Genomic DNA, 23,165 nt, shown 5'->3' on the forward strand with positions numbered 1-23,165 from the left:
GTTAGAGTCGCCGGAAAGAAGCCTCCGGGCATGTACGTCGAATAGGGAAGGAAAATGTATAGAAAGTACACCGTAGTCAAGAAGGAATGTTCCAGCCTTGAAAAGATTTCTACCGGCTTCGTCCTGTGCAATTCTCTAGTGCCCTCACTCTGTTGCTATTTCTGTCAATTTGGGCCCGTCTCACAATATGTTGACCGTGAGTCTATTACCATGTAGGACATCGCATGAGCACTCACGTGTTGTGTCATTAATCTTATTCGCTACAGCTGTGTACTACTGAAACATTCCAGAAAAGAACACGCAAAATTCATTTGGCAAAGCGAATCCAAGGCCCACGAAAACTTTGACTTGCATTGAACATGCTGGGATGTACTAATTGTATTCGATATATAGGTAAGGTTCATTAAGCTACCTGTTCGGTACCTAGCTAGATCAGTCGCATAGCGAAAAGAACATTTGTATTTCCTACCCACACTTGCTAACGTTAGGCCGATTGCTCGGCCTTTGCATATAAGTAGTCCTCAAGACGTTTCCTTTGTGCCAGCTGTTTCTGATCGCAAAGTCTCATGCTCATCATCATTGCTCACAACAAGATGACCCTTGGGCAACATGTTGAGTTGGTCTTCCTCCTGATCCAGCTTACGGAATTGGATGTAGAAGAGCGAGCCTCCGATAGCAGCCAGGATTGCGACGACAGTGTAATTCCAAACCAGGAGAGGATCCTGCGTTTTTTGTTATTAGTATCGCCACGCGTGAGATCATCAAATGGTCTGTGGGCTTGGTACGAACCTCAGCAAGAGACACCAGAGCGAATCCAATGGCCGAAGACACGGCATTCATGAAGAGCGCTACTGCCTGCACCATGCTTCGCATGTTTGCCGGTGCCTTTGAGTGAGCGTATTCCAAGCTCGTAATGGAAGCCATGATTTCCGAGAAGGCGATCAGAATATAAGACCCGGCTTGCGCCCAAACGCTGATGTCCACATTGGCGCAACGCTCTTCGCTACCAGGCAGGTTCTGACCAGCATAGTTTCCACACTCGCTTCGACGATATATGTACGCCTGGATGACGGCAGCCCAAATCATGGCGCAAGCGCCTGCGAAGTATCCGGTTGTGATCTTTCTGATAGGCGTGAGTTTGATCTTAAGTTTCCTCAGGAGAGGGTATCCGAAGAGATCGAGGAGCGGAATGAGGATGATGAGCGAGAAGGGGTTCAGGTTGGTCAGGACATCGTTAGGGACTCCTCCGAGCCTCATGGTCGCCGCTTGGGAGATAAGGTTGTTGTTGATCTGATTATAGCATATCCAGAAAAGAGGGTACCACAAAAACACTGCACACGCGTTGAAGCCTCGTCGTACCTCATCGACCCAAGCATCGTCAAAGGTCATCCATTTTGGCCGGTCGGCTGGAGCAATGTTTGAAGGCTTTACCTTCGACCAGAATGTGCCGTCGTGAAGGTTGCGATAGGTCGTCCTTGGGTTCAGCGACCATCGGCCTCTATTAGCAAACACAAAAATTTTAAAGGCTTTCCCGAGCACCGATCCCTCAGGTGGGACCCGTCGATACCGCCGCCTCCCCCAAAGCATGACCATTGGGCAGAGACACAGCATGATCGTGGGCAACAAGAACGACATATAGAAGCCGACGTAGTACTCGCAGTAGACCATGCCAATTTGGCCTATCAGAGCCCCGATGTTGATAAACATATAGAAGCTATAACATCAAAAGTCAATTATCTTCGCTTCTGCAAGGTAATCCAGTACGAGATTGTTGCGCCCTGGACTCGAACTTCCTAGGACGTGATAATTCCCTTATGGTCTACACTAGAGGACCGGAAGAGGCTCAAAGTAGCACGACACATGCAGCCGCGTATATCGGAAGTTGCTTACTAGTGGTAAACCCGCGAGGCTGTGATCGCCGGATCGACGATGACACGTTCACCCGAGCTGAGCGTGATGACCCGCATTGAATCGGCCGGCAGTTGCTCGACGATTAGAGGATTGACATTCGGCTTAAAACCGCCAGTGCCCACGCCCATCGTAATGATTCCAATAATGAATGCAGCCATCGCCCCAGGTGGGTGCTTGATGACGGGGGGCAGAGCAGCGACGATCAAGATTATATGACCAATAATACCAACGAGCAGTGCCCAGAAAATTGTGCGGTAACGGCCCAAGTAAGAGTCAGCTATGTAGGCCCCAAAAAGCGGCATAGTACTGTTGGATCTATTGTCAGCCACTTCGATAATCCGATTACGCGATTTCTGTGACCGAAGCCCTTGACTCCTGGGTCAAGGTGTCTCGAGAGGCAGGAAGGTTTGAACGAGGAACATACTATTGCCAGAAAGCGTTGAATGTGGTCAAGCCCGTGGATGCTCGCTGCCCAAACCCCATTGCACCAGCCTGGCCGGTGCCATAATTCGCCCCGGTGGTAGAGCCTTCTGGCAGAGGCCACTGAATGAAGTTTGTGAAGACTGCGGTAGTACCGTAATAGCTAAAGCGCTCGCAGAGTTCTACGAACGCGATCGTGAGGACGCTCCAGGGAATCTTGTCCGAGACACGGCGCAGCGTATTGAGTTCTTCTGCAGTAGGAAAATCGCTGGTATCTGGCTTCTCCGTGCTGGGGACCTGCGCAAGAACTTCTTGTTTCTCCACGATGTCCTTTGTTGCCGCTGCACGAATTTGGGCACCGCCATCAGCGGTGCTTTCGATATCGGCCATGCCTGCCCTATGCTTTGCCTATACGTTTGATATCTGACCACGAGGTAGGATCGGTCACACCAAGTAGACTCTAACCGCAAGCTGCTGGCGGTACAAAAGAAATGAATCAACCACTGAGATGAAATATATAAGGTCAGGGAAGTGTGGGGCTGTAGTTGCATTTTATAGCTGTGCAGCGACGTTGCAGCGAGAGAGTTCTCTCTGAATTCTCCGGACCAATGCGGTTGATGTCGGTTACGAAGAGCCAAGATGTTGTCCAGCCTATAGGGCACAGAGATGTGACAGTCTTGAGGTGGGCGGTCATCCTCACTTGGCATCTTGGATTATCTCGGAAGGTGACAAGCATCCAAAAGTCTTGAGTGTGATTAGTAGCAGTCTAACATACTTTCTTTCTGGCACATGGTACGGTAAGATTAGTGGCTGGAGAAGGCCTTTCTTTTTCGTTTGCTATTGACCTCCAAGGCTGTCTAGTATCGATTAGGTTGCAAAGTTTCGATCGTAACACGCTGTGATTCTTGACTGCGACATTGCGCTTCTTCTCAGGATGAGTCTTCTTGTCGACACAAGTCTTATCACCACAGATTCATAAGAGGGTCCCGAAGCCAAAGGAACAGCTTGTTGATTGCGCCCAGCTTCTTGGCTGCTGGTGTGGCCCGTTATCAGCTGCGGAGATGCTTGGCTGTCACCTCACGATTGTGCTTCCTCAAATGCAATGCACTGTAAATGCAATCTATATACCCAAAACGGTTCCGAAGCCCAGAAATGCCAATCATAATCCTTCCGCCGCTATCTTGTCCGCCGATAGCCGGTACCAACACCCAAGGGTCACAGTCCTCCCCAACTCGCGACAATAGATGAAGGCGCCTCGGTGTGAGGCGCCATGGGGGGAAGCTGAACGATCATCGACCTCTGTGTCACCCACATCAGTCAGTCCGCGAACGGACTAGTGCTTCAAAACGGGCGATTAGCAGCGGCGGTCTTGTTGGCGGGAATTCAACGGCAGCAGTGATCGTAAATGGTCAGATGTTCATAATCTAGGCGACGTGCGTTTCTTGAATCTGTGTCACCACTCAAGCACTCCTCGGTATCTCATCTGACCGGTCTCAAGGCGGTCAAAGGCTTCTTTTAGACCCGTCTCATTCATGGGGAACACTTCTACCCAAGGTCTGATCTGGTTGCGAGCTGCGAACGATAACATTTCTTGATGGTTTCTCTTTGATGCTTCGGTCGACGAAATAATCTGGTGTCCAGGCAGGATGAAAGGCATGTATGGAATACTGAGAGGCTCCATCTGAATGGACATGAGGACGATCTTAGCCATTCTGTTTAGTAATGGCAATACTTTGTCCCAATCCGGAAGACCGTTCGAAGTGACGAGCAGTATATCGATTGGACTCGTTCCCTCGGAAACACCACCAGCCACTTCTCTCCCATCTGGGGCGAATATCTTCTCGTGTCCTTCTGAGATACATCGTACCTCGTCAGCGCCAAGTCTGAAAGCGTCCTGGATCTTCTGTACCGGTGGCTGCCGTTTAGAAGCAAACAACGCTGTCACTCCACAGCCCATTGCACGAGCGAAGAGGATGGCCATATGTCCCAAGCCGCCGATACCGACTACACCGACCCTGTCGCTAGGCTTCGTGGACGCAGCGTCCAGAGCCTCATACACTGACGCACCAGCACACATGAAGGGCCCAGCGTCTATTGACGTGATAGCGTCTGGAATCTTGTAGACAAACTCGGCATCGATGATCCGGTAATCGCCAAAGGCGCCCTGGCCCAGGTCGGAAAACGCGAAGCCGCGTGCCTCAGAGCAATACTGTCGGTAGCCGGACAGACAAGTTGTGCAATGACCACATGAGCTGTGCAGCCATCCCCAACCAACTCGATCGCCGACCTTAAGGCTTGTCACGGCAGACCCAAGCTCCTGAACATGCCCAACGCCCTCGTGACCCAATCCACAACCCTTTTCTTTTGCGTGCACATCGGTGTAGCATAGCCCTGAGTGTGTTGTTTTCACGACGACCTCGCGATGGCCCAGAACTCTCTCGGTTGTCTTTTGGGTGAAGCGGTGCTGCTCCGTAGAGTAGCAGAAGGCTGTGAGTGTGTGGCTGGACATAGCGTGCGAAGCTGCAAACGTTGAGAGGAGTTTGTCGCATACGCGAGGGCGAGATGTTTCGCAATGAGATATGGATTGCAGAGAATGACGTGGGTGTATTTGATGTTGTGTAGCCGAAAGTTGGTGCCAGTGGAACCGCTGAAAATAGGTTATCCCTGTTTGATCCGCTGAGGGTTAAACCCCTCATGTATCTTCGGCAGCTTTGCTGAGCTTCTATTGATATGTGCGATGTGCATATGTTGTGAATAGTCTGCTGCACATCCGATAGTGCTCAATATCTCCGGCCATAACGTTGGCATTTCTATTCTCAAACCTGATCTGTCATTTCTCTTTTGAAGCAAATTGAAAAATTCTATTCCGTGAAACCAGCATCGTGAGATAATGGGCAGAATCTTGGAGGAATCGATACCGAGTGAACCTCCAAATCGACAGGAGATCAGGTTAATTTCAGCTGGATATTGGGACATGCCTCTCGCAGGAGGATCTCCAAGACATTCGGCCTGAACCCAGGCCCGACCTCCTTGGATTCGATGTACCTTTGCGGACGGACTCTGGCTCATAACCACGCGATATGGCTGTCCTGGCGTGGTAGTGCTCATTTTCGGTTGGGTCTGGAGCAGGTGAGTAATTCATTCGAAGACGTCACGTGCCCTGGAGAAGCCTTCGACAGAACCCCGGCTGGATCAACAGGATGAGCGAGCCCACCTGCTCACGAAGGAATGTCTCTTGAGACTACGTATCCTCAAAATGATCCAGAAGCGAACTAGAGTGATGTCAGGTCGAGATGAGATGTTTGACGGGGTATCTGTCCTCTTTTACACGCGTATTGTAGTACTTCACGCTGATGTACATCGGTATGTACGTGTTGTCGAAGCTCGATAAATGGCTATTGCAACATTTAAATAATGAGTCACTGAAGATGTCATTGATTTCTCTTTGACAGAAGTTTCCCTTCGACTCGACGGCTAACCAGCCCCATCTCTTCCTCGTTCTTTTGGACAAGAATCTGGCCGTCGCCGTTCATCGGCATTATTCCCTCGCGTTATATCAAATCGAATCGCGCAATGGCGGCGATAAACAACAATTAGGCGAGAACAGCAGATGAAGAGGGCATGGCTTATTTACTAAGTACAAAAAGAAGCTGGTCGAAAGGCAGGAACCAGGTTGAAGGCACACCCGAAATTGCCGAGGACGGAAAACAAATCAAAGGCGTTATCCAACGAATAGTAATATCGCTTGTAACTTTAGGTTCATCAAAGCGAAAGTTTGTGAACTACATGTAACCAGCCGAGGTTTCAGAGCTCGTAATACTGGCTGGAGCTGTGCTCTATGTTGCAGTTCAGAACGTCTCGAGCAGGGATACACGTCTGCTACGCGTGATGTTAGGGGAACTCTTCGAGAACCTTCGATGCGATCGACTGCACTCTGAGCGCGTCACCGGGCGTGGCTCTGAGGATTATTTGACCCCGACGTGTTCCGCTCCTGACTGATAAATGCAACACCAATTTCCAAGTCTTCCTCACCTCTCTGGGCATTCATCATCGTCTACGATCTTACAATTCGGTCATCTCTGAACAGAACCCATTGACATCTCTGCCTCTTCACACCTCAAGACAAACCCCGACTGAACCCAACCGCTACAATGGCAGGACTGGACCCCAACCGTAACACTCGATATGAGTACACTAACGCGGCACTGTCCAAGCCAGCCCCTGAAGATGCGGACCCCAAGTGGATGGAGCTGAACAACACGCTCAAGAACCTGATGGAGAAGCTCATCAACCACGAATCCATGCGTGAAAATGCACAGCAGCCCTACATGACGCCAGCTGCCAGCAAGAATCAGGTCTACTTCGTATGGGATTTCGTTGGCCGTACCCTGGTAAGTTTTGCCATGCCACTATCTTTCGACTACGCGTTGTACTGTCCTCTTTACTACCTTTTTCAGATACCACGGTGACCGAGACACTGAATGTTATCTAGGCTATGATGGACGCCGTCCCCCCACAGCTCCAGGCCAGCCCTCAGTGGAGCCCGGCGGTCGAGAAGATGTGGAAGGGCGAGATCGTCGGCAGGTCTACCGTGGTCGCGGGCCTGATATCTGGCGATACCAGCGGCGACCCTAAGCTGAGCATGTTGATCCGGTCAATGAATCCGAGTCAGTCTGGATCGCAACCCGAGTTCGGTGTTGAGATAAAGCAGTTAGCCAACAGGCTGCAGGAAATTCGCGCCTAGGGCAGGTCGCTTCTCTATCAGGTGGTCAGTCTGATCCCGAACTGTCCGATACTCATTCGTGCCGGCACAGAAGAGAGAATAGACCAATTCGAAGTCAGTCAGCTTGGCCTCGTGATCGAAGTCAAGTGTTGTGAGAGACAATACAACAAGTCTCGCATGTCACATATGCAACTTGCTCATTCTTCGAACAAGCACCATTCCGTGGGCTTGTGTTGGAAAGAACAATTTCTGATTCATAGTCGTTTATAACTTCTATCGCCCAACTCCTGCATATGCCGTATTATTTTACGGGCATGACCTGCCGCCCCCAACAACCTGCTCTTATTCTTGTACCACGAAAAAGACTGTAGAAACCCATCTCACAGAACCTTCAGCAGAAAGTCCACCTAGAAGTCCCTCCTCTTCCTGGCAGCCTGGCTGGCCGATGCAGCGCTGGCCGAGCCGCTGGCGCTGCCGGCCTGAGGGATGAACTGCTGGTCGTCCCTGATGCCGGTGACCTGCTGCTTGGCGAAGTTGGGCGCGGCGACGGCGGGGCAGCCGACGCCCTTCTGGCCGTAGAAGCTCTGCAGCGTGATCAGGCACGCGGTGGCGCGGTCCTTGTTGGTCTGCTCGTCCTGGACGCTCGGATCCGTGTTGAAGGTCACGGGCGAGCCGAACACGTTGCCCGCGGTCAGGTCCGACGCGAGCTTGTTGACGAAGTCATCCCGTGGGGGCGGGCACTTGTCGCACTGGATCGGCACCACCTTGTTCGCTATCGCGTTGAACCCGTCACAGTTGCCCGTGCCGGTGGGGTTGACTCCCGCCTGGACGCCGAACTCCGGGATGAGCGAGAGGAAGTTGGGGTCTGAGGCGGAGACCTGCTGCTGGCGGGGCTTGTTCTCCGATGGGGCGGCGTAGGAAGCGCCTGCTAGGGCGACAACGAGGGCGGTGGTGAAGTACATTGTGTGAGTATGGATTATGAGATGAGGATGTCTTGTTGTAACTGTAAGGACCGGCCTGTGAGGAAAAGTAAAACTATAGCGATTGAAGACGAAAGAGACTGTTGGCTGAAGATGGAGAAACTTAATCTTGGAATGCTAAACGCCCCCAGCTTAAGTATATACTCTGCTTCCATATCCAGGACTGGGCGGCGTGCCACGAGAATCCTCCAAGGACCCTCGTCACTAGTGAGCCCGATGATCGTGAGGGCCGAAACGGGCTTTTGCTAGCATCTTGTCTCAGACGGCGGAAAAGCCACGGCTGCCTTGGAACGCATACTCTGTGTAAACAGTACGCGCATCTGTAGAAGCCTCGAGTTGCAAGAAGCTTCAAACGGTGGCCGGAAATGCCACGCAGAGATGTGACAGGCCGGGTGGCCGCAGTGAGACGGCCGCCGCGATGATACAGACGGCGAACTGTCAGGTAAAGTTGGCCTTGGCCCGAGTGCGGCCCGTCGCTGCGGCCGTGGCGGATGCCACTCCAAGAAAACGGAGCCGTGTTGCAATTGCTGTAAAGAAATACTCGCACCTCACTCAAACATTGGGAACCCGGGCGTTGTTTTAAGCGACGATAACGTTCACACAGGTAATAAAGTCGTCGAAGCGGTGTGCCAAAACACTGGGAAAGGGAATCGTTCCTGACCCATCGGAGTCATATTGTTGCAGGTAAAGTGTTTCTAGCTGAACAAAGGCATCGATCATGAGCCCAGCAGATGAGACAAGGAAGTAACTTAATGGAAAATGCGACGTCATCACTAGATGAGCTTGTTGTCCCAGTGGGTTTGGAAACGCCGCAGGACAAGTTGATTCCTCCGGATGACGGACCAGAGGCACAGTGGGTGGCCGCAAAACGGCCCGGAGTTGGGTGCGACCTCCGCCCCGGCCTGAGCCCCGACGAAGAGCCGTTTGATTTTCCAACGCCGAACTCTTACTGCTTCAGCCATTCGCTTCCTTTCCATTGTGCGTTACATACCTGTAATGGTCAAAATATCGCTGATTCTCTTTCGACGGCTGGAACATGTCACCAATTATGGACCGCTTGGTGAGTGTAGCCCGAAAGTTTCTGTGTGGGGTTCAGGTTCCTTTTGTTTTGAAATTCTCCATGTGGACTACAACTCGTCCATCATTCAATCACCTTCCAAACGATGTTCGTCATCCTTTGACACTCGTTTGGCTCTTGCTGCACGGGTTCGCAATGCGTCGATGCCAGAGCAGTCCCCTAAGCTGAGCCCCGACTCGCACCTGCCGCACCGCTGCTATTCTTGTCGCCAAACAATTGCTCCTGCGAGAAGATGTCCTGCCACACATTCATCCATTTCTCGTGCTGTGCCGTGAGTAGCTTACCTGGATTCTTGAATGACCTTGTCAGCATGTCGCGGAGCCGACCACGGAGAACCTTGATCACCAGCATCGTCTTCCAGTCAGGAATGGCAAAGCGAGCCCTGTTGCCGTCGAGGATGAGGACGCCCGAGTACATCTGTGGAAAGTCAACCTCAAATTTTCACACTGGTTACCGAAGGAGAGATGCTTACATCGGCGCGGACGTCACCGCACTGTAGAGCAATTGCGAAAGCCTCGACGGCAGTCGTCTCGTGGGCATTTGTGAACCTACATCTCCAGGTTAGCACGCCGTGTCGCAGCAATTTCATGACACCGAGCGACTTACTTGCTGCTGCCTTGCATGATGTGGTAGTAGCTCAGCCACCGCAGCTCATTGTGTCCTTTGTTGACACTGGTTGGATGCATGCTGACAGACTGGTTGTTTCCCACGTTTCTCAAGCCTTTTCCACCAGGTACATCTCGGACCAGCAGTTTCGGATAGAAGCTCCAGGCGATCACCGACTGGGATATTATGTCGTTGTTGCTGTTGATGTTGACCCGCTGCGGAAGGTCGAAGAAAGCTTGATTGCGACGCCGACCACCGGAGCCAGAAGAGTAACGTATGCGATTGAGGTTGCGGCGCTCTTCTTCCGTGAGCTGCAAAAAGCCCGAATCCACCAACGACACCAGTAACTGGCCCTTCAGGTCTTCGATATTGGCCAGGTTCTGTGGGCTGAGGAAGTTCTTCCTGCAGAATTGGAACTCCTGGCTACCTGCCGATGCAGCGGACTGGCAAACTCGTTTCCACGCAAGATAGGCGTTATATACTGTGAGCAGATCGGAGTCTCCTCGGCGGAAGGCTAGACGGACCGTATCCGCCTGAGCACGCTGTCCAAAAGGCGCAACGAATGGCGACTTGGATGACAAGACGGCCGCCACCGTGACAGCCATGTCAAGACACTTGAAAACGGTACCCATGAGGATCAGTTTGCCCAGGAAGACATCCAGTGGTAGCCTTGCGAGCTGTTGGCCTAGTGGCGTCAACTCCTCTCCCGAAGTCAAGGCACGGACGTCGACCAGGGCGTCGATTGCCCTGCGAATGTTTTTTGACGAAGGCGGATCGAGTGCCTCGCTCAGAGTCTCCTCAATGCCGCCAATCTTGCATATTTTGACACGAATCGCAAGGTCTTGCAATGATAATCGCAGCATCTCCGGTGTCTGCTGATCGCTCATAATGGTATCATGCCGGTATTTGGTGAAAAGGTGAAAACAAAGACCTTCTTGCACACGCCCTGCTCGACCGCGGCGCTGTTTAGCGTTTGCTTTCGAGATGAACGTGTCGATTAACTTCGAAAGCTGACGCCGCTCATCGAAGCGCATCTCACGATGCTTGCCAGTATCTATCACACACGTGACATCTGGTATCGTGATTCCGGTCTCCGCGATATTTGTCGCAAGCACAATCTTTCTGTGACCTTGCGGCGGTATCAAGAAAGCAGCTTCTTGCTCTTCTGAAGCGATGGTGGAATGCATGGGATAGACAACCCAATTCTGTTGAAAGAATCGATCGCCAAGGATCATGTCGTTGACTGCCCGTATCTCTGCAATACCGGGAAGGAAGACGAGGATAGCTTTACTATAGTCGGCGTAGGAGGGATCGACAGCGATACGCCCAATGAGCTGAACGATGAGTTCGTAGTCAATTTGGTATTCGTCCATTTGTGACAGAGTGTTGCGAGTTCGGGCCGAGTAGCTTTGCAACGTCTTGATGAGCTCTGGTTTGGAAGAGCTGTCTGGCTCGCTGATGTCTGCCTCGTCATCGTCGAGGTCCACCAGCTTCTCCTTGGTGCGCTTGTCCACAGTGTGGCCTGTCAACTCAATTGCATCCTCAAGATAGTTCACCTTGACAGGGAACGTGCGTCCGGGCACATTCAGTACGGTTGCTCCACCAAAGTATTTTGAAAACCGCTCTGCGTCCACTGTGGCGGACATCAAAACTACTTTTAGATCCTTACGTTTCGTCATCAACTTCTTCAGGACGATAAGGAGGAAGTCACTGTCAATAGATCGCTCGTGGACTTCATCGAGGACCAAGTGTGTGATCTCGCGCAACTCATTCGAACCCTCGAGCATCCTCATGACAATGCCAGTCGTTGCGAAAACAAGACGTGTTTCCTTTGACGTATTGGCCTCAAGTCTGATCGAGTACCCAACCAAAGACCTCGGCGTGCCGATGTCGTTCTTATTCTCGCCAAGTTCTTCACTCACGCGACGAGCTAATGATATGGCTGAAATTCGCCGAGGCTCAGTGCAATACAGCTTGCACGGCTTACCCATGGATAGCTGGTGCTCCAGCAGAAAAGAAGGCACTTGGGTACTCTTGCCGCACCCCGTCTCTCCACAGACGATGACGACTTGCTCTCGGTCGACTGCCTCTACGACTTGTTGTCGGAAGTTCCACATTGGAAGTTGCATGCGAGACTGCAGCATTTTCTGGTATTTGGGTGTGCTGCTCTTCTTCTGCCAGATGCTTTGGTAGTATTCTGGGGAGCCCGATATCCGCTTCTCAGCAAGGACATCGGCAGAATCACCACCATTGCGACCGTTATTCCGGCCACGGAATGCGCCTTGGATCAGCACGCCATCCTCCTCCTCCTGATCGCGTCGCTTACGAACCAGGCCTCGGAGCTCCTTGATAGCAGCACGATCCTGCGCATCCGCATTTGATTTCTTGGCCTCGGCGTACTCATTCCAGAGGTCACGCCACTGAGGCGGCAATTTGAGAGACACCTTCTCATCTTTTCCAGACGAGCCAAAGGCAAGGAAAAGCGCAGCAGTGGCGATGAATGCTTCTGACTGCTTCTCGTCAGGAGTCGCGATCTCCGTCATCTTGAACACATACTTGTTTGGCGAGGACGCAGCTTCGACGCCTGGGACGTCGTGTTCGGCCAGTGGTTCCTGAGCTTTCGCCCAAGATATGCTGAGAAGGTGCCTGTGGGCGAAGGCAGTCTCTGATACTTTGATGTAGGAGAGCTTGGAGGATGCGTCCCTTGACCGACACGCTTCTTCCAGAACCCTCATCGGGTTCATACCTGACCACTTGCCAAAATCCCGGATCGTCACTTTTGAGCCATCACTGTTGGTCATGACTGTGCTAGTCTTGCCCGTTGTAGCGTCTACCTCGTTGGTAGGAAGGGCTGCGAAGAGATCCGAGAGTGCCTGGTCTTCCTCACTCTCGTCCTGCGCGAGCATGTCGGCGGCCATCTTTTTCGCTTCTCTGGTAATTTCGTCGTCGTCATCGTCATCATCATCGTCTTGTCCTAAGGGCGGCGTGGTGTCTTGCTCGCATTGCTCCCCCTCTGCTGCCTTTGGGGGCGTCTTAGCATCGTCTTTGAGTCTCTTGGCTTCGGCGTATTCTCTCTCCAGCTCTATCCGTTTCGACTCCCATTGAATCCTGGCCAGACCCGCGTCAAAGAGTGGGTCCTTTTCTATTCTGTCTATTTTAGCGAGCAACTTTGCAACCTTCAAATCATCGGAGGAGTCTTCAGCTGCCGGAGGCGCCTGGAGCTGCTGGGCGGACTTTCGCCCCTTCTTGACGCCTTCCCTCTGTGGTCGTTGAATTGCAAACAATTCCTCTTTAGCAGACAAGTAAACTGGGACAAGGTCGTCAGGCTCTATATCGCTATCATATGTTATGATTTGTCGCTTCGGGGAGATTGTGCCAGGTGACCGCGGTGCCCTCGAACCGTTCTTCTTCTTCTTTGACTTTTGAAGGGCCTCAGGCTCTAATAGAAGAGGAGTAGTCGCTCCCGATGGCAATGGAGAGTCGGCCGGGGTAGCTCCTGGTCTGCGGCGGATATCGTACTCGGGCAGTTCGTCGACAGCGCATTCTCGTGCGAACCAGTCCATCGCCTCCTCCAGCCCCCATATGGAGTCCTTACTGATTCCGCTGATGTTTGCCGAGATGTCCAGGACAAACTGGAGCGCATCCTGAATTCTGGCCTCTGGGAACCCTGAGCCCTTCAGCGTCTGTTGCAAAGCCCACAGCTTTATAGTCAGGTCCTCTTCGGAGAGCATTTTCCCTCCACTTGCCCCGTCTGATGTTGAACTGGAAGCAGAGAAACGGCCCTCGGCTTGTATGAGGTCGAGGATGTGGTCCATCAGCTCTTGTGGTAGCCATTTCTTCGAGTTGACGGACTCGGCTTGTCCTCGTAGCAGACGGCGGTCGGTTTCCAGCCTCTGCTTCTGGCGCTGGGCATCTCGCCTGGTCTTTTGAGCGTACTTGTCTACGAGAATCTGAAGTTCTGACTCTTCCAACTGCTTCTCGAACTCCTCTGGGGTCAGCTCCGGCTTCTTCTCTGCGGTGCCAGAGGGCTTGTCGTTTTCGGTGGAGGGCTGCAGCGGGACAGTGCTAAGCTTTTTGCCAGGAGTATCGGCGGTGCCTTTCTTTGCAGGTTCGGCAGCATTCTCAGTCGGTTCGACTCTCGTCTTGGAGACCACAGACGTGGTGGCGTAGCCTCTCGCAGGGTTGGCGGCTGGCTTGGTCTTCTTCTTCTTCGCTCCAGCCATGGCTGCGGTCCAGCTAGATTTCAGTCGGGCGACAACACACGCAGGTTATTGAAACGAATGAACGAAGCACCAAAGTATGCCCGGGTAGGGAGATAGAGACAGAAAAGCAGACAGAGGGCGGAGGGGGGTGGAGAGGAAGAGAAACAGCAAGGAAATCGAGGCCTGAGTCAACGACGCATGGTTGGGTTGGAAGGCGAGTGGGATGGATGGATGACATGCCCTTGTTGAAGTGTGTCTGGGATGCAGCTCCAGAAAAAGATTGTGAGACCCCGCCCCGGCTGCCCAGCGTCGGCCGAAAGCCCTGACGTCCGTCCTGCAGGATTGGAGCTGCCCCACCAAGGCTCTCAGTTCTCAGTTCTTAGCGCCTGAGTCTTTCGGCGAGGGAAACATCGAATTTCCTGCGTGGACTGCACTGCTCTGCACCTGAGCTTAGCTGGCAGCAAGGAGTAAGGCACACGCGAGTGAGGCTCAGGTTGAATGACCGTATGATAGATACCCTCCTTACGCATGGACTGAGCTCTCTTGGAATTTTCAGGAGGAGTCCTCTGTTTTCCTGCTGCCTGCTGTCTTTCTTTCCTCCTCTTGCCCGTCCACTGCGTTGTCATGCGCATGCGAACACCAGCCTCCGCACGACAAGATGACTGAAGTCGCTGTGAACGGCGCCGCTCCGGCCCTGGACCTCAAGGCTACCAAGGCCGCCTTGACTTCCTCCTCGACCTCGTCTAGAATCGCTTCGCTGCGTGCTGTCGACGACAAACTCTCCCAAAACGGTATATTTCAACCTACCTTTCCTGCCCACGCCACTGCTGCTCGAGACAGCCTAGCTGACGCGCATTCCCTCCGTAGCTCTCGACAAACAAATACAATTGCAGCTCCTCAAGCTCCTCTTCTGGACACACTCCTTCTACCGTGACCGAGCCTCGCGTCTGGCCGTGCAACAATGTCTCGTGTCAATCTGCAAGGAAGGCGATGCCGATCTCTTGGAGCCTCTCGTGGCTGCGATCCGACGAGAGGCCCCCAAGCCGAGCATTGCACCAACCAATGCTTTCGTGCTTGTCGAATGGTGCAGTATACTGGTTCAAAATCTGGCCGGGACGCCTCTCTGGGAGAAGTTTGGAAAGGAACTCACACTAGCTACGGCTGAGGCGTTGGACAAGTGCTGCTCACCTGCATCCAAAGCTGGCGTCGCCCACTCGGCCCTCGTGGTGACGAGGCGTGGCTATCGCAAACTATTCAGTGTGTCAGACAACCGAGAGAGAACAATTACCGAGTCCGTCCAGTCCCTATCCGCCAAGGCCGCTCAACCAACGCCCAAGTATGCGATCATGCTCGGCATCATAGCAGGAGTGTGCTCGCGGCAACCCGAATCCAAACTAGTCCTGGAGAAACTGAAGCCCGAATTCTTCACCTTCTATACGCGAGAGATCGTCGGATCCAAGTCTCCAGTCCCAAAGTACCTCGCCGCCGGCCTAGGCGACTTTTTCTCGGATTTTGTAACCCCTGGGGAGCTCGAAACGGAGGTGGTTGCGTCGCTGAAGAAAGGGCTCTTACGAGCACCTGAGGTTGTTCTCAATGATCTCGTCACTCCATTGATTGCGAGCCTGCCAAGCGATTGGGACTTGTCCAAAATCCTCCATGAGCAGCTACTTAAGCCTCTGCTGTCCAACCTCCAGTCGTCCAATGCCGTCATCCGCACAGGTGCCGTCAACGCCTTCCGCGTGATTGCGGGACGTTGCCGTGACGTCGCGGTCATGGACAAGGCCGCGGACGATATTCTTGCTCCGCTCAAGGCTGGAAAGCTTGCTTCGGCTGACCACAGGGTCCTCCATTGCGAAATGCTCCTTTCCATTCCCATCTCTGGAGGCATTGCTGGTAAGGTGGCGGCCGCTTTGCCTACACCAATTGGTAAAGAAGGCAATGAGGCGGCCTTGAATGCCGAGACATCAGTTCTGGGCAGGGCAGTAAAGGCTCTCCTGACCGATGAATCTGAGCTCCCCAAAGCTGTGACAGATGCTTTTTCAAAAGGTCTTGCTGACAAGAAGCTATCTTCACGGCGTATCTGGACCATGAACGCCGGTAACATCTTGGATTCTTTCAAGTCCAATGAATCTCGGCCATCAGCCTTTGTCAAATTCGCCGAATCAACCCTGCCTCCCCTTTTCGACACTTTCAACGACGCTGTTGGAAATCCTCTGAAAGCATCGCAAGATGGTACCATAATAGCGGCCTATGTTGTCTGTGCAGTCGCACCACTTATCCTCAAGATTGAGGATAACCAGAAGTTAAACGCCTTATCCAAGAAGTTCTCTGTCTCAAAACAATGCTTAGAACTGCAGCCTAAGCCATCTTTCCTCCTCAACCCCCGTGTCTACACCAAGATCTCCTCCGATGATGATGCCCGGTGGCTCCTCAGAGCGTTGTCAGCTGTCAGCCCCTCGCTTCCCAATGGCGATGCGTCGGATGTCGGCTCTGCATGGGCTCATGCCTTCCTTTACCTCATCTGCTCCACAACGATAAGTCCTAAGCTCCGGAAGGAAGCTGCAGATGAGCTTTCTGATTTATATCTATCTGCTCCGGACAAAGTGGCAGGAATTGTCATTGGTGGGGTCTGGACTTGGATTCAGGCAATCGAGACCAGCAACAAGGACAGTGCTCCCGTCCTGGCAAAAATTGACAATGGGAACCTGCACACAGCCCTCAGGTCAATTTGTTTGGTTCCAGCAGACCTTAAGAAGAGTTCTGTGGCTTTCAGCCAAGAACAGCTTGAACTGCAACTGTGCTCAATGCTTGTCTTTACGAGGTCACGTCTCATACCTCGTATCACATGGATCGAAATATGCCTGCGAACTGGATTGGACCCAGGCGAATTGGCGAAGAAACATGAGAAGATTTTACTTGATGAGATTGTCAAACACTCCGAGTTCTCCCAACCAGTAAGCAAGACCCATATAATGATTCTCAAGCAGAACCACTGACTGCTACTCAAATCAGCTCTCTGTCAAGGAAGCTTCCTATGACGCTGCCGCCGAACTCGCTTTCGTCGCACCAGACACCATTACTCCGCGTATCGAGGAGTTAATAAAGAGAGACCTAGATGTAGCCAAGCTCGATGATATTGGGCCAATGGAAGCAGCTATCTTCCGCACACCTGAGGGGACGGCATTCGTTGATGTTCTGGCTAAGAAGGCGAACGAGGTGCCAAACAAGAACCAAAAAGACTACGACACCCTTAAATGGGAAGAGGAGCTGAGGGCCCAATTAGCAGCCAAGAAGGGTGTGCAGAAGAAACTTACCGCGGAAGAGCAAGCAAAGGTCAATGCGCAGCTGAAGAAAGAGTCTCAGATTCGACAAGAAGTCCAAGGTGTCGCAGCGCAACTGCTGCGAGGTATCGGGGTCGTTCGGGCTCTGGCTACTGGCCCGCCTACCGACGCATCGCTTTGGATGGGCACAGCTGTGGAGTCACTCCTGAAAGCGCTTGATGCCGGTGCAGGCCTGATCACCGGGGACGCTGCGCCAGTGGCTTATATCGCATTGTCTGAGAGGATCTCGGATAGGCTAGGCTCTATGCGACCGTTTGTCGGCGTTGCGACTTTGAGAGCCCATGAAGTTAACACCCTTCCCGAAAACCTCATTCAAGAAAGCTTTGAGGATCTAGTCACCCGTGTGCTGTATCGACTACGATTCGCCGGGGAGCAGCGGCCATTCGACACCGTCTCGCTAATCTACATTCTCCCGTTGGTTCTCTCTGTCATTCGGAAGGGAGGTTTCGGTCCAACGGTGGATGACCGTGATGCGCAACTAGTTCTGGCCATTGAGTTCGTGCAGTTTCACACAGACGTATGTGAAGACGTGACAGTCCCACGGTCGGAACTGTTGTCTGCGCTCATCTTCTCGATGCAACAATACGCGCAACACTACAAGATCGCCAAGGACTGTTTTGCGGACCTCGTGCGTTGCATTGCCCCCAACATCAGCCATGGTGAGCTTGGTGTTCTCTGCCGAGGCGCTATCGTGCCGCAAACATCAGTGAGGACTACCGTCCTACAGAATATCAGTGCCGAAGTGGATATGACCGATCTTGGGTTTTCCGAGGAAATCTGGCTAGCATGCCATGATGATATCGATGAGAACGTCGAATTTGGGAAAGAAATTTGGCAGGAAAGCGAATTCGAAGTGTCTGCTGAAGTCCCGTTCAAGACGCTCCCGTATGTAGAGAGCAAGGACGGGCAGCTTCGCCGAGCCGCTGCGAGGTCACTAGCTGAGGCGGTCCACCTGCATCCCACAACGATGCAAGGAGTGCTTGAGCAGCTTCGGTCATCTTACGTTGAGTTGGCCAAGCCTAGAAAGCAGGAGCTGGATTCATTTGGCATGCCGAAGAAAAGGGACTTGACTGATCCCTGGGAGGGCAGGCACGGCATCGCAGTCGCCTTCAAAGAGCTCGCGCCGTACCTGGAAAAGTCGAAGCTGGACGACTTCTTCTCTTATCTGATTGAGCAGGGTCCCCTTGGAGACCGTAATCCTACTGTCAGAAGCGAAATGCTGGAGGCTGCGAACAACGCCATCACCATCCACGGAAAGGCGATCTTGGATAAGCTGATGCAGACATTTGAGCACACACTCGAGGTACCAGACACAGGCTCAGAGGCAGGCGACCGGGTGAACGAGGCAGTGATCGTTATGTATGGTACACTCGCCCGTCATCTCCAGCCAGGCGACAAGAAGATCGCCATCGTCATTGACCGGCTTCTGACTACGCTGAACACGCCATCCGAGACTGTTCAGTACGCCGTGGCCGATTGCTTGCCGCCTCTTGTTCGAACTTGTGGTGACAAATCATCCAAGTATTTTGATCAAGTTCTCGAGACTCTCCTCACCTCCAAGAAGTACGCCGAACAACGCGGTGCGGCCTACGGACTCGCTGGTCTGGTGCGTGGGCGAGGAATCACTTCTTTGAAGGACTACCGCATCATGAGCACTCTCAAGGGTGCGAGCGAGAACAAGAAAGAAACGAATCAGAGGGAAGCTTCGCTGCTAGCTTACGAGCTTCTCTCTACTATTCTTGGACGCTTATTCGAGCCGTACGTGATCCAGATCGTGCCACAGCTACTTACCGGCTTCGGTGATGGGAACGCAAACGTCCGTGACGCAGCCCTGGCCGCCGCGAAGGCATGCTTTGCGCAGTTGAGTTCCTATGGCGTTAAGAAAATCTTGCCCACCCTCTTGTACGGTCTTGAAGACGACCAATGGCGTAGTAAGAAGGGTGCTTGTGATCTTCTCGGAGCCATGGCCTACCTGGATCCGGAGCAGCTGGCGAACAGCTTGCCTGACATTATTCCACCACTGACTGCTGTCCTGAATGATAGTCACAAAGAGGTTCGTTCGGGTGCCAAGCAGAGTTTGAAGAGATTCGGTGAAGTCATCAACAACCCGGAAGTCAAGAGTCTTGTCGACATCCTGCTCAAGGCCCTGAGCGACCCTACCAAATACACAGACGATGCCTTGGACTCACTTATCAAGGTTCAATTCGTTCATTACTTGGACGCGCCATCGCTGGCTCTTGTCAGTCGCATATTGCAGCGTGGTCTAGGAGACAGATCCAACACGAAGCGCAAGGCAGCCCAAGTTATCGGCAGTTTGGCCCATCTTACGGAAAAGAAGGACATCATTGCCCACTTACCCGTTCTGGTCGCAGGTCTCAAGCTGGCCATCGTCGACCCTGTTCCAACAACCCGGGCCACTGCCTCGAGAGCTTTGGGGTCCCTGGTCGAGAAATTGGGAGAGGATGCCTTACCGGATCTCATTCCTCAGCTCATGCAGACCCTCAAGTCTGACACAGGCGCTGGCGACCGTCTTGGCTCAGCGCAAGCCTTATCCGAAGTTCTGGCTGGGCTTGGAACATCCAGACTCGAAGAGACGCTGCCCACGATTCTGCAGAACGTCGAGTCTGCCAAAGCTGCCATCCGCGAAGGATTCATGTCATTGTTTATCTTCTTGCCCGTGTGCTTCGGAAACAGCTTTGCCAACTATCTCGGCAAGATCATCCCACCCATTTTATCTGGTCTGGCGGATGAGGTTGAGTCGATCCGCGAGACAGCACTTCGTGCTGGTAGGTTACTCGTCAAAAACTTCGCCGTGCGGGCCGTGGACCTTCTGCTTCCCGAACTCGAGCGCGGTCTGGCCGATGACAGCTATAGGATTCGTCTCAGCTCAGTTGAACTCGTCGGAGACCTCCTCTTCAACCTCACTGGTATCACTGGTAAGGAAGACGTTGAAGAAATGGAGGAGGAGACCATCCGGGAGCATGGTGCGAATCTGCGAGAGGTTCTCGGTGAAGAAAAGCGTAACAAGGTCCTTTCAGCACTGTACATTTGCCGTAACGATACAGCTGGTGCAGTCCGCTCCGCCGCCATCAGCGTCTGGAAGGCCCTGGTTTCCAGTCCCAAGACTCTTAAGGAGCTGGTGCCGACTCTCACTCAGCTCATTATTCGCCGTCTTGGCAGCGCGAACATGGAGCATCGTGTCATTGCCAGTAATGCCCTGGGAGAGCTTATTCGCAGAGCTGGTGACGGCGTGCTCTCCAGCCTGCTGCCAACTCTTGAGGAGGGTCTTCAGATCTCTACCGACACTGATGCCAGACAAGGTATCTGCCTGGCTCTAAAGGAGTTGATTGCATCGGCCTCACCGGAGGCTCTGGAGGACCACGAGAAGATCCTTATCTCCGTCGTCCGTACTGCACTCACCGATTCAGACGAAGATGTGCGGGAGGCTGCCGCCGAGGCCTTCGACTCGCTGCAACAAATTCTTGGCAAGCGTGCCGTCGACCAAGTCTTGCCCTTCTTGCTCAGCCTCCTTCGATCTGAAGAAGATGCGGATAATGCACTGCAAGCCCTTCTGACGCTCTTAACAGAGACGACTCGTTCTAATATCATCCTTCCAAACCTCATCCCAACTCTTATTGCACCGCCGATCTCAGCATTCAATGCGAAGGCGCTGGCATCTCTGTCCAAGGTTGCGGGCGCGGCTATGAACCGCCGCCTGCCTGGCATCATCAATTCCCTCATGGACAACATCATCAACTCTACCGACGATGAGCTCCGTGAGGATCTTGACAAGTCATTTGACACTGTCATCCTGTCAATTGACGAGTACGATGGCTTGAACACGACTATGAACGTGCTGCTCCAGCTTATGAAGCACGAGGACCATCGTAAACGAGCATCCACTGGGCGTCATCTTGCCACATTCTTCGCCCAGGCAGATGTGGACTACTCTCGCTACAACCAGGACATTATCCGTTCCCTTCTCATCTCTTTCGATGACCGGGACAAGGAGGTTATCAAGGCAGCTTGGAGCGCATTGAGCGAATTTACTAAGCACCTCAAGAAAGAAGAGATGGAGGCCCTGGTCTCATCTACGAGACAGACTCTACTCCAGGTCGGCGTTGCTGGCTCCAACCTGCCAGGTTTCGAGCTGCCAAAGGGTATCAACGCTATTCTGCCGATCTTCCTCCAAGGTCTCATGAACGGCACACCGGATCAGCGTACGACAGCGGCCCTGGCTATTTCTGACATTGTTGACAGGACGAGTGAGGCTTCGCTAAAGCCCTTCGTCACACAAATTACAGGTCCGCTCATTCGTGTCGTCTCGGAGCGGTCTACTGACGTCAAGTCTGCAATCCTTCTGGCCCTCAACAATCTGCTAGAGAAGATGCCCACCGCGCTCAAGCCCTTCTTACCTCAACTTCAGCGAACTTTCGCCAAGTCTTTGGCTGATACTTCTAGCGAGCTGCTCCGGACTCGTGCTGCGAAGGCCCTTGGTACTCTGATCAAGTTCACGCCGCGTGTCGATCCACTTATTGCAGAGCTCGTCACTGGTTCCAAGACATCTGATCCTGGAGTCAAGACTGCTATGCTCAAGGCACTTTATGAGGTTATCAGCAAGGCTGGCGCCAACATGGGCGAGTCGTCCCGGACAGCTGTCTTGGGTCTCATTGACACGGATACCGATGAGCGCGATGACAATATGACCATCACAAATGCGAAGCTGCTTGGTGCGCTGTTGAAGAACGTGCCAGAGGATGTGGCTCTAAATCTGCTAAAGAGCCGGGTCATGACAACCAACTTCAGTCACTCGTCCGTCCTGGCGCTCAACGCAGTACTGTTGGAGTCGTCGGCATTGTTGCTGGATAGCCCACTAGCTGAGGACTTGCCTGAGCTGCTCAGCCAGGGCATGTCCCACAAGGAGGTAAGCACAAATCCAGTTCTCGAGAACCTCATCATAAAGTGACATATGCTAATTGTCTATCCAGCCATTCATAGCCGAAAACTTCATCCTCGCAACCGGGAAGTACCTGCTGTCTGACTCACCAAAGTCCTTCGAAACAACCAAGTCTATCTTCGAATCTCTTGCAGCCCTGATCCCGCCCGGTGAATCCGCGGACTCTCGCCGCCTGTCCCTGGTAGTCATCCGCACTGTCTCGCGCGCTCACATGGACATGGTCCGCCCGCACCTTGCGCTTCTCGCGCCGCCCGTGTTTGCCTCCGTGAGAGATATGGTCATCCCGGTCAAACTCGCGGCGGAGGCCGCCTTTGTTGGGCTGTTCAACGTGGTGGATGAGGAGAGCAAGGTGTTCGACAAGTTCATGGCAGGCGATGGTGCAGCCAATCTGCCGCCTAACACGAAGAGGAGCATGGGTGACTACTTCAAGCGTGTCGCGCTGCGGCTGGGTAGCCAGGCGAGGGAGAGAAGAGAGGCGGAAGGTGGCGTCTCCGGTACCCTGGGCCTGACTGGTGATGAGGTGGAGGATGAGAGGGAGATCTGGAGTGTGGGCAAGGTTGATGTCGGTGGGGATGTGTTTGGGAAGGAATAGGAGGTGAGGGATAGGAAATTTTGCTCAAACTTGTTAGGGTTCTGCTATGATTTCATGCATTGCTGGGAGTGTAGATGACTCAAAAGTAAATCATTGTATTGCATTCAACTCCAAGTCCTGGTGAAGAGGTGTCTACCGTTGGCTTCTTTGGAGAATTTCCAGCCCTTGGGAAGGGATTTTCTAACTTCCGTATTACTCTATCATCATCGGTGTCAAGGTGATGGGAGCCGAATGGGACTTACTCAGAAAGACACTATTCCCACTGCTTAAGAGAACCCTCATCTTCCTGAAGTTATCCATCAGGAACATTGATTTCAGAACAGAAAGAACTCTGTAATACTCCAGCCGCTTGGTG

The 23,165-nt window shown here is 52.8% G+C and overlaps 7 protein-coding genes across 7 annotated transcripts; 3 read left to right on the forward strand and 4 right to left on the reverse strand.

Moving 5' to 3' along the window:
* Nucleotides 1–521: 521 nt before the first annotated feature.
* Nucleotides 522–2,721, reverse strand: J7T55_009397 (uncharacterized protein; the record flags this gene model as incomplete). Its single annotated transcript, XM_053134719.1, has 5 exons — nt 522–722; nt 790–1,290; nt 1,360–1,714; nt 1,891–2,217; nt 2,336–2,721. The coding sequence occupies 5 exons, from the start codon at nt 2,719–2,721 to the stop codon at nt 522–524; spliced, it is 1,770 nt and encodes a 589-aa protein (XP_052987595.1).
* Nucleotides 2,722–3,293: 572 nt separating this feature from the next.
* Nucleotides 3,294–4,840, reverse strand: J7T55_009398 (uncharacterized protein; the record flags this gene model as incomplete). The annotated part of the gene is made up of 3 exons (XM_053134720.1): nt 3,294–3,364; nt 3,538–3,630; nt 3,820–4,840. 3 exons carry the CDS (start codon nt 4,838–4,840, stop codon nt 3,294–3,296), a joined length of 1,185 nt encoding a protein of 394 aa, XP_052987596.1.
* A 747-nt stretch (nt 4,841–5,587) lies between these two features.
* On the forward strand, nt 5,588–5,945 carry J7T55_009399 (uncharacterized protein; the record flags this gene model as incomplete). The annotated part of the gene is made up of 2 exons (XM_053134721.1): nt 5,588–5,698; nt 5,784–5,945. The coding sequence occupies 2 exons, from the start codon at nt 5,588–5,590 to the stop codon at nt 5,943–5,945; spliced, it is 273 nt and encodes a 90-aa protein (XP_052987597.1).
* Nucleotides 5,946–6,482: 537 nt separating this feature from the next.
* On the forward strand, nt 6,483–7,075 carry J7T55_009400 (uncharacterized protein; the record flags this gene model as incomplete). Its single annotated transcript, XM_053134723.1, has 2 exons — nt 6,483–6,722; nt 6,824–7,075. 2 exons carry the CDS (start codon nt 6,483–6,485, stop codon nt 7,073–7,075), a joined length of 492 nt encoding a protein of 163 aa, XP_052987598.1.
* A 386-nt stretch (nt 7,076–7,461) lies between these two features.
* On the reverse strand, nt 7,462–8,016 carry J7T55_009401 (uncharacterized protein; the record flags this gene model as incomplete). The annotated part of the gene is made up of 1 exon (XM_053134724.1): nt 7,462–8,016. One exon carries the CDS (start codon nt 8,014–8,016, stop codon nt 7,462–7,464), a length of 555 nt encoding a protein of 184 aa, XP_052987599.1.
* Nucleotides 8,017–9,271: 1,255 nt separating this feature from the next.
* J7T55_009402 (pre-mrna-splicing factor atp-dependent rna helicase prp43) lies at nt 9,272–13,941 on the reverse strand (the record flags this gene model as incomplete). Its single annotated transcript, XM_053134725.1, has 3 exons — nt 9,272–9,529; nt 9,585–9,660; nt 9,719–13,941. The coding sequence occupies 3 exons, from the start codon at nt 13,939–13,941 to the stop codon at nt 9,272–9,274; spliced, it is 4,557 nt and encodes a 1,518-aa protein (XP_052987600.1).
* Nucleotides 13,942–14,578: 637 nt separating this feature from the next.
* J7T55_009403 (uncharacterized protein) lies at nt 14,579–22,810 on the forward strand (the record flags this gene model as incomplete). Its single annotated transcript, XM_053134726.1, has 4 exons — nt 14,579–14,711; nt 14,788–16,874; nt 16,933–22,185; nt 22,250–22,810. The coding sequence occupies 4 exons, from the start codon at nt 14,579–14,581 to the stop codon at nt 22,808–22,810; spliced, it is 8,034 nt and encodes a 2,677-aa protein (XP_052987601.1).
* Between the last annotated feature and the right edge of the window lie 355 nt (nt 22,811–23,165).

The sequence above is a fragment of the Diaporthe amygdali genome (assembly GCF_026229845.1).
Source record: "Diaporthe amygdali strain CAA958 chromosome Unknown NODE_47_length_302777_cov_65_667284, whole genome shotgun sequence".
NCBI classification, from domain to species: Eukaryota; Fungi; Ascomycota; class Sordariomycetes; order Diaporthales; family Diaporthaceae; genus Diaporthe; species Diaporthe amygdali.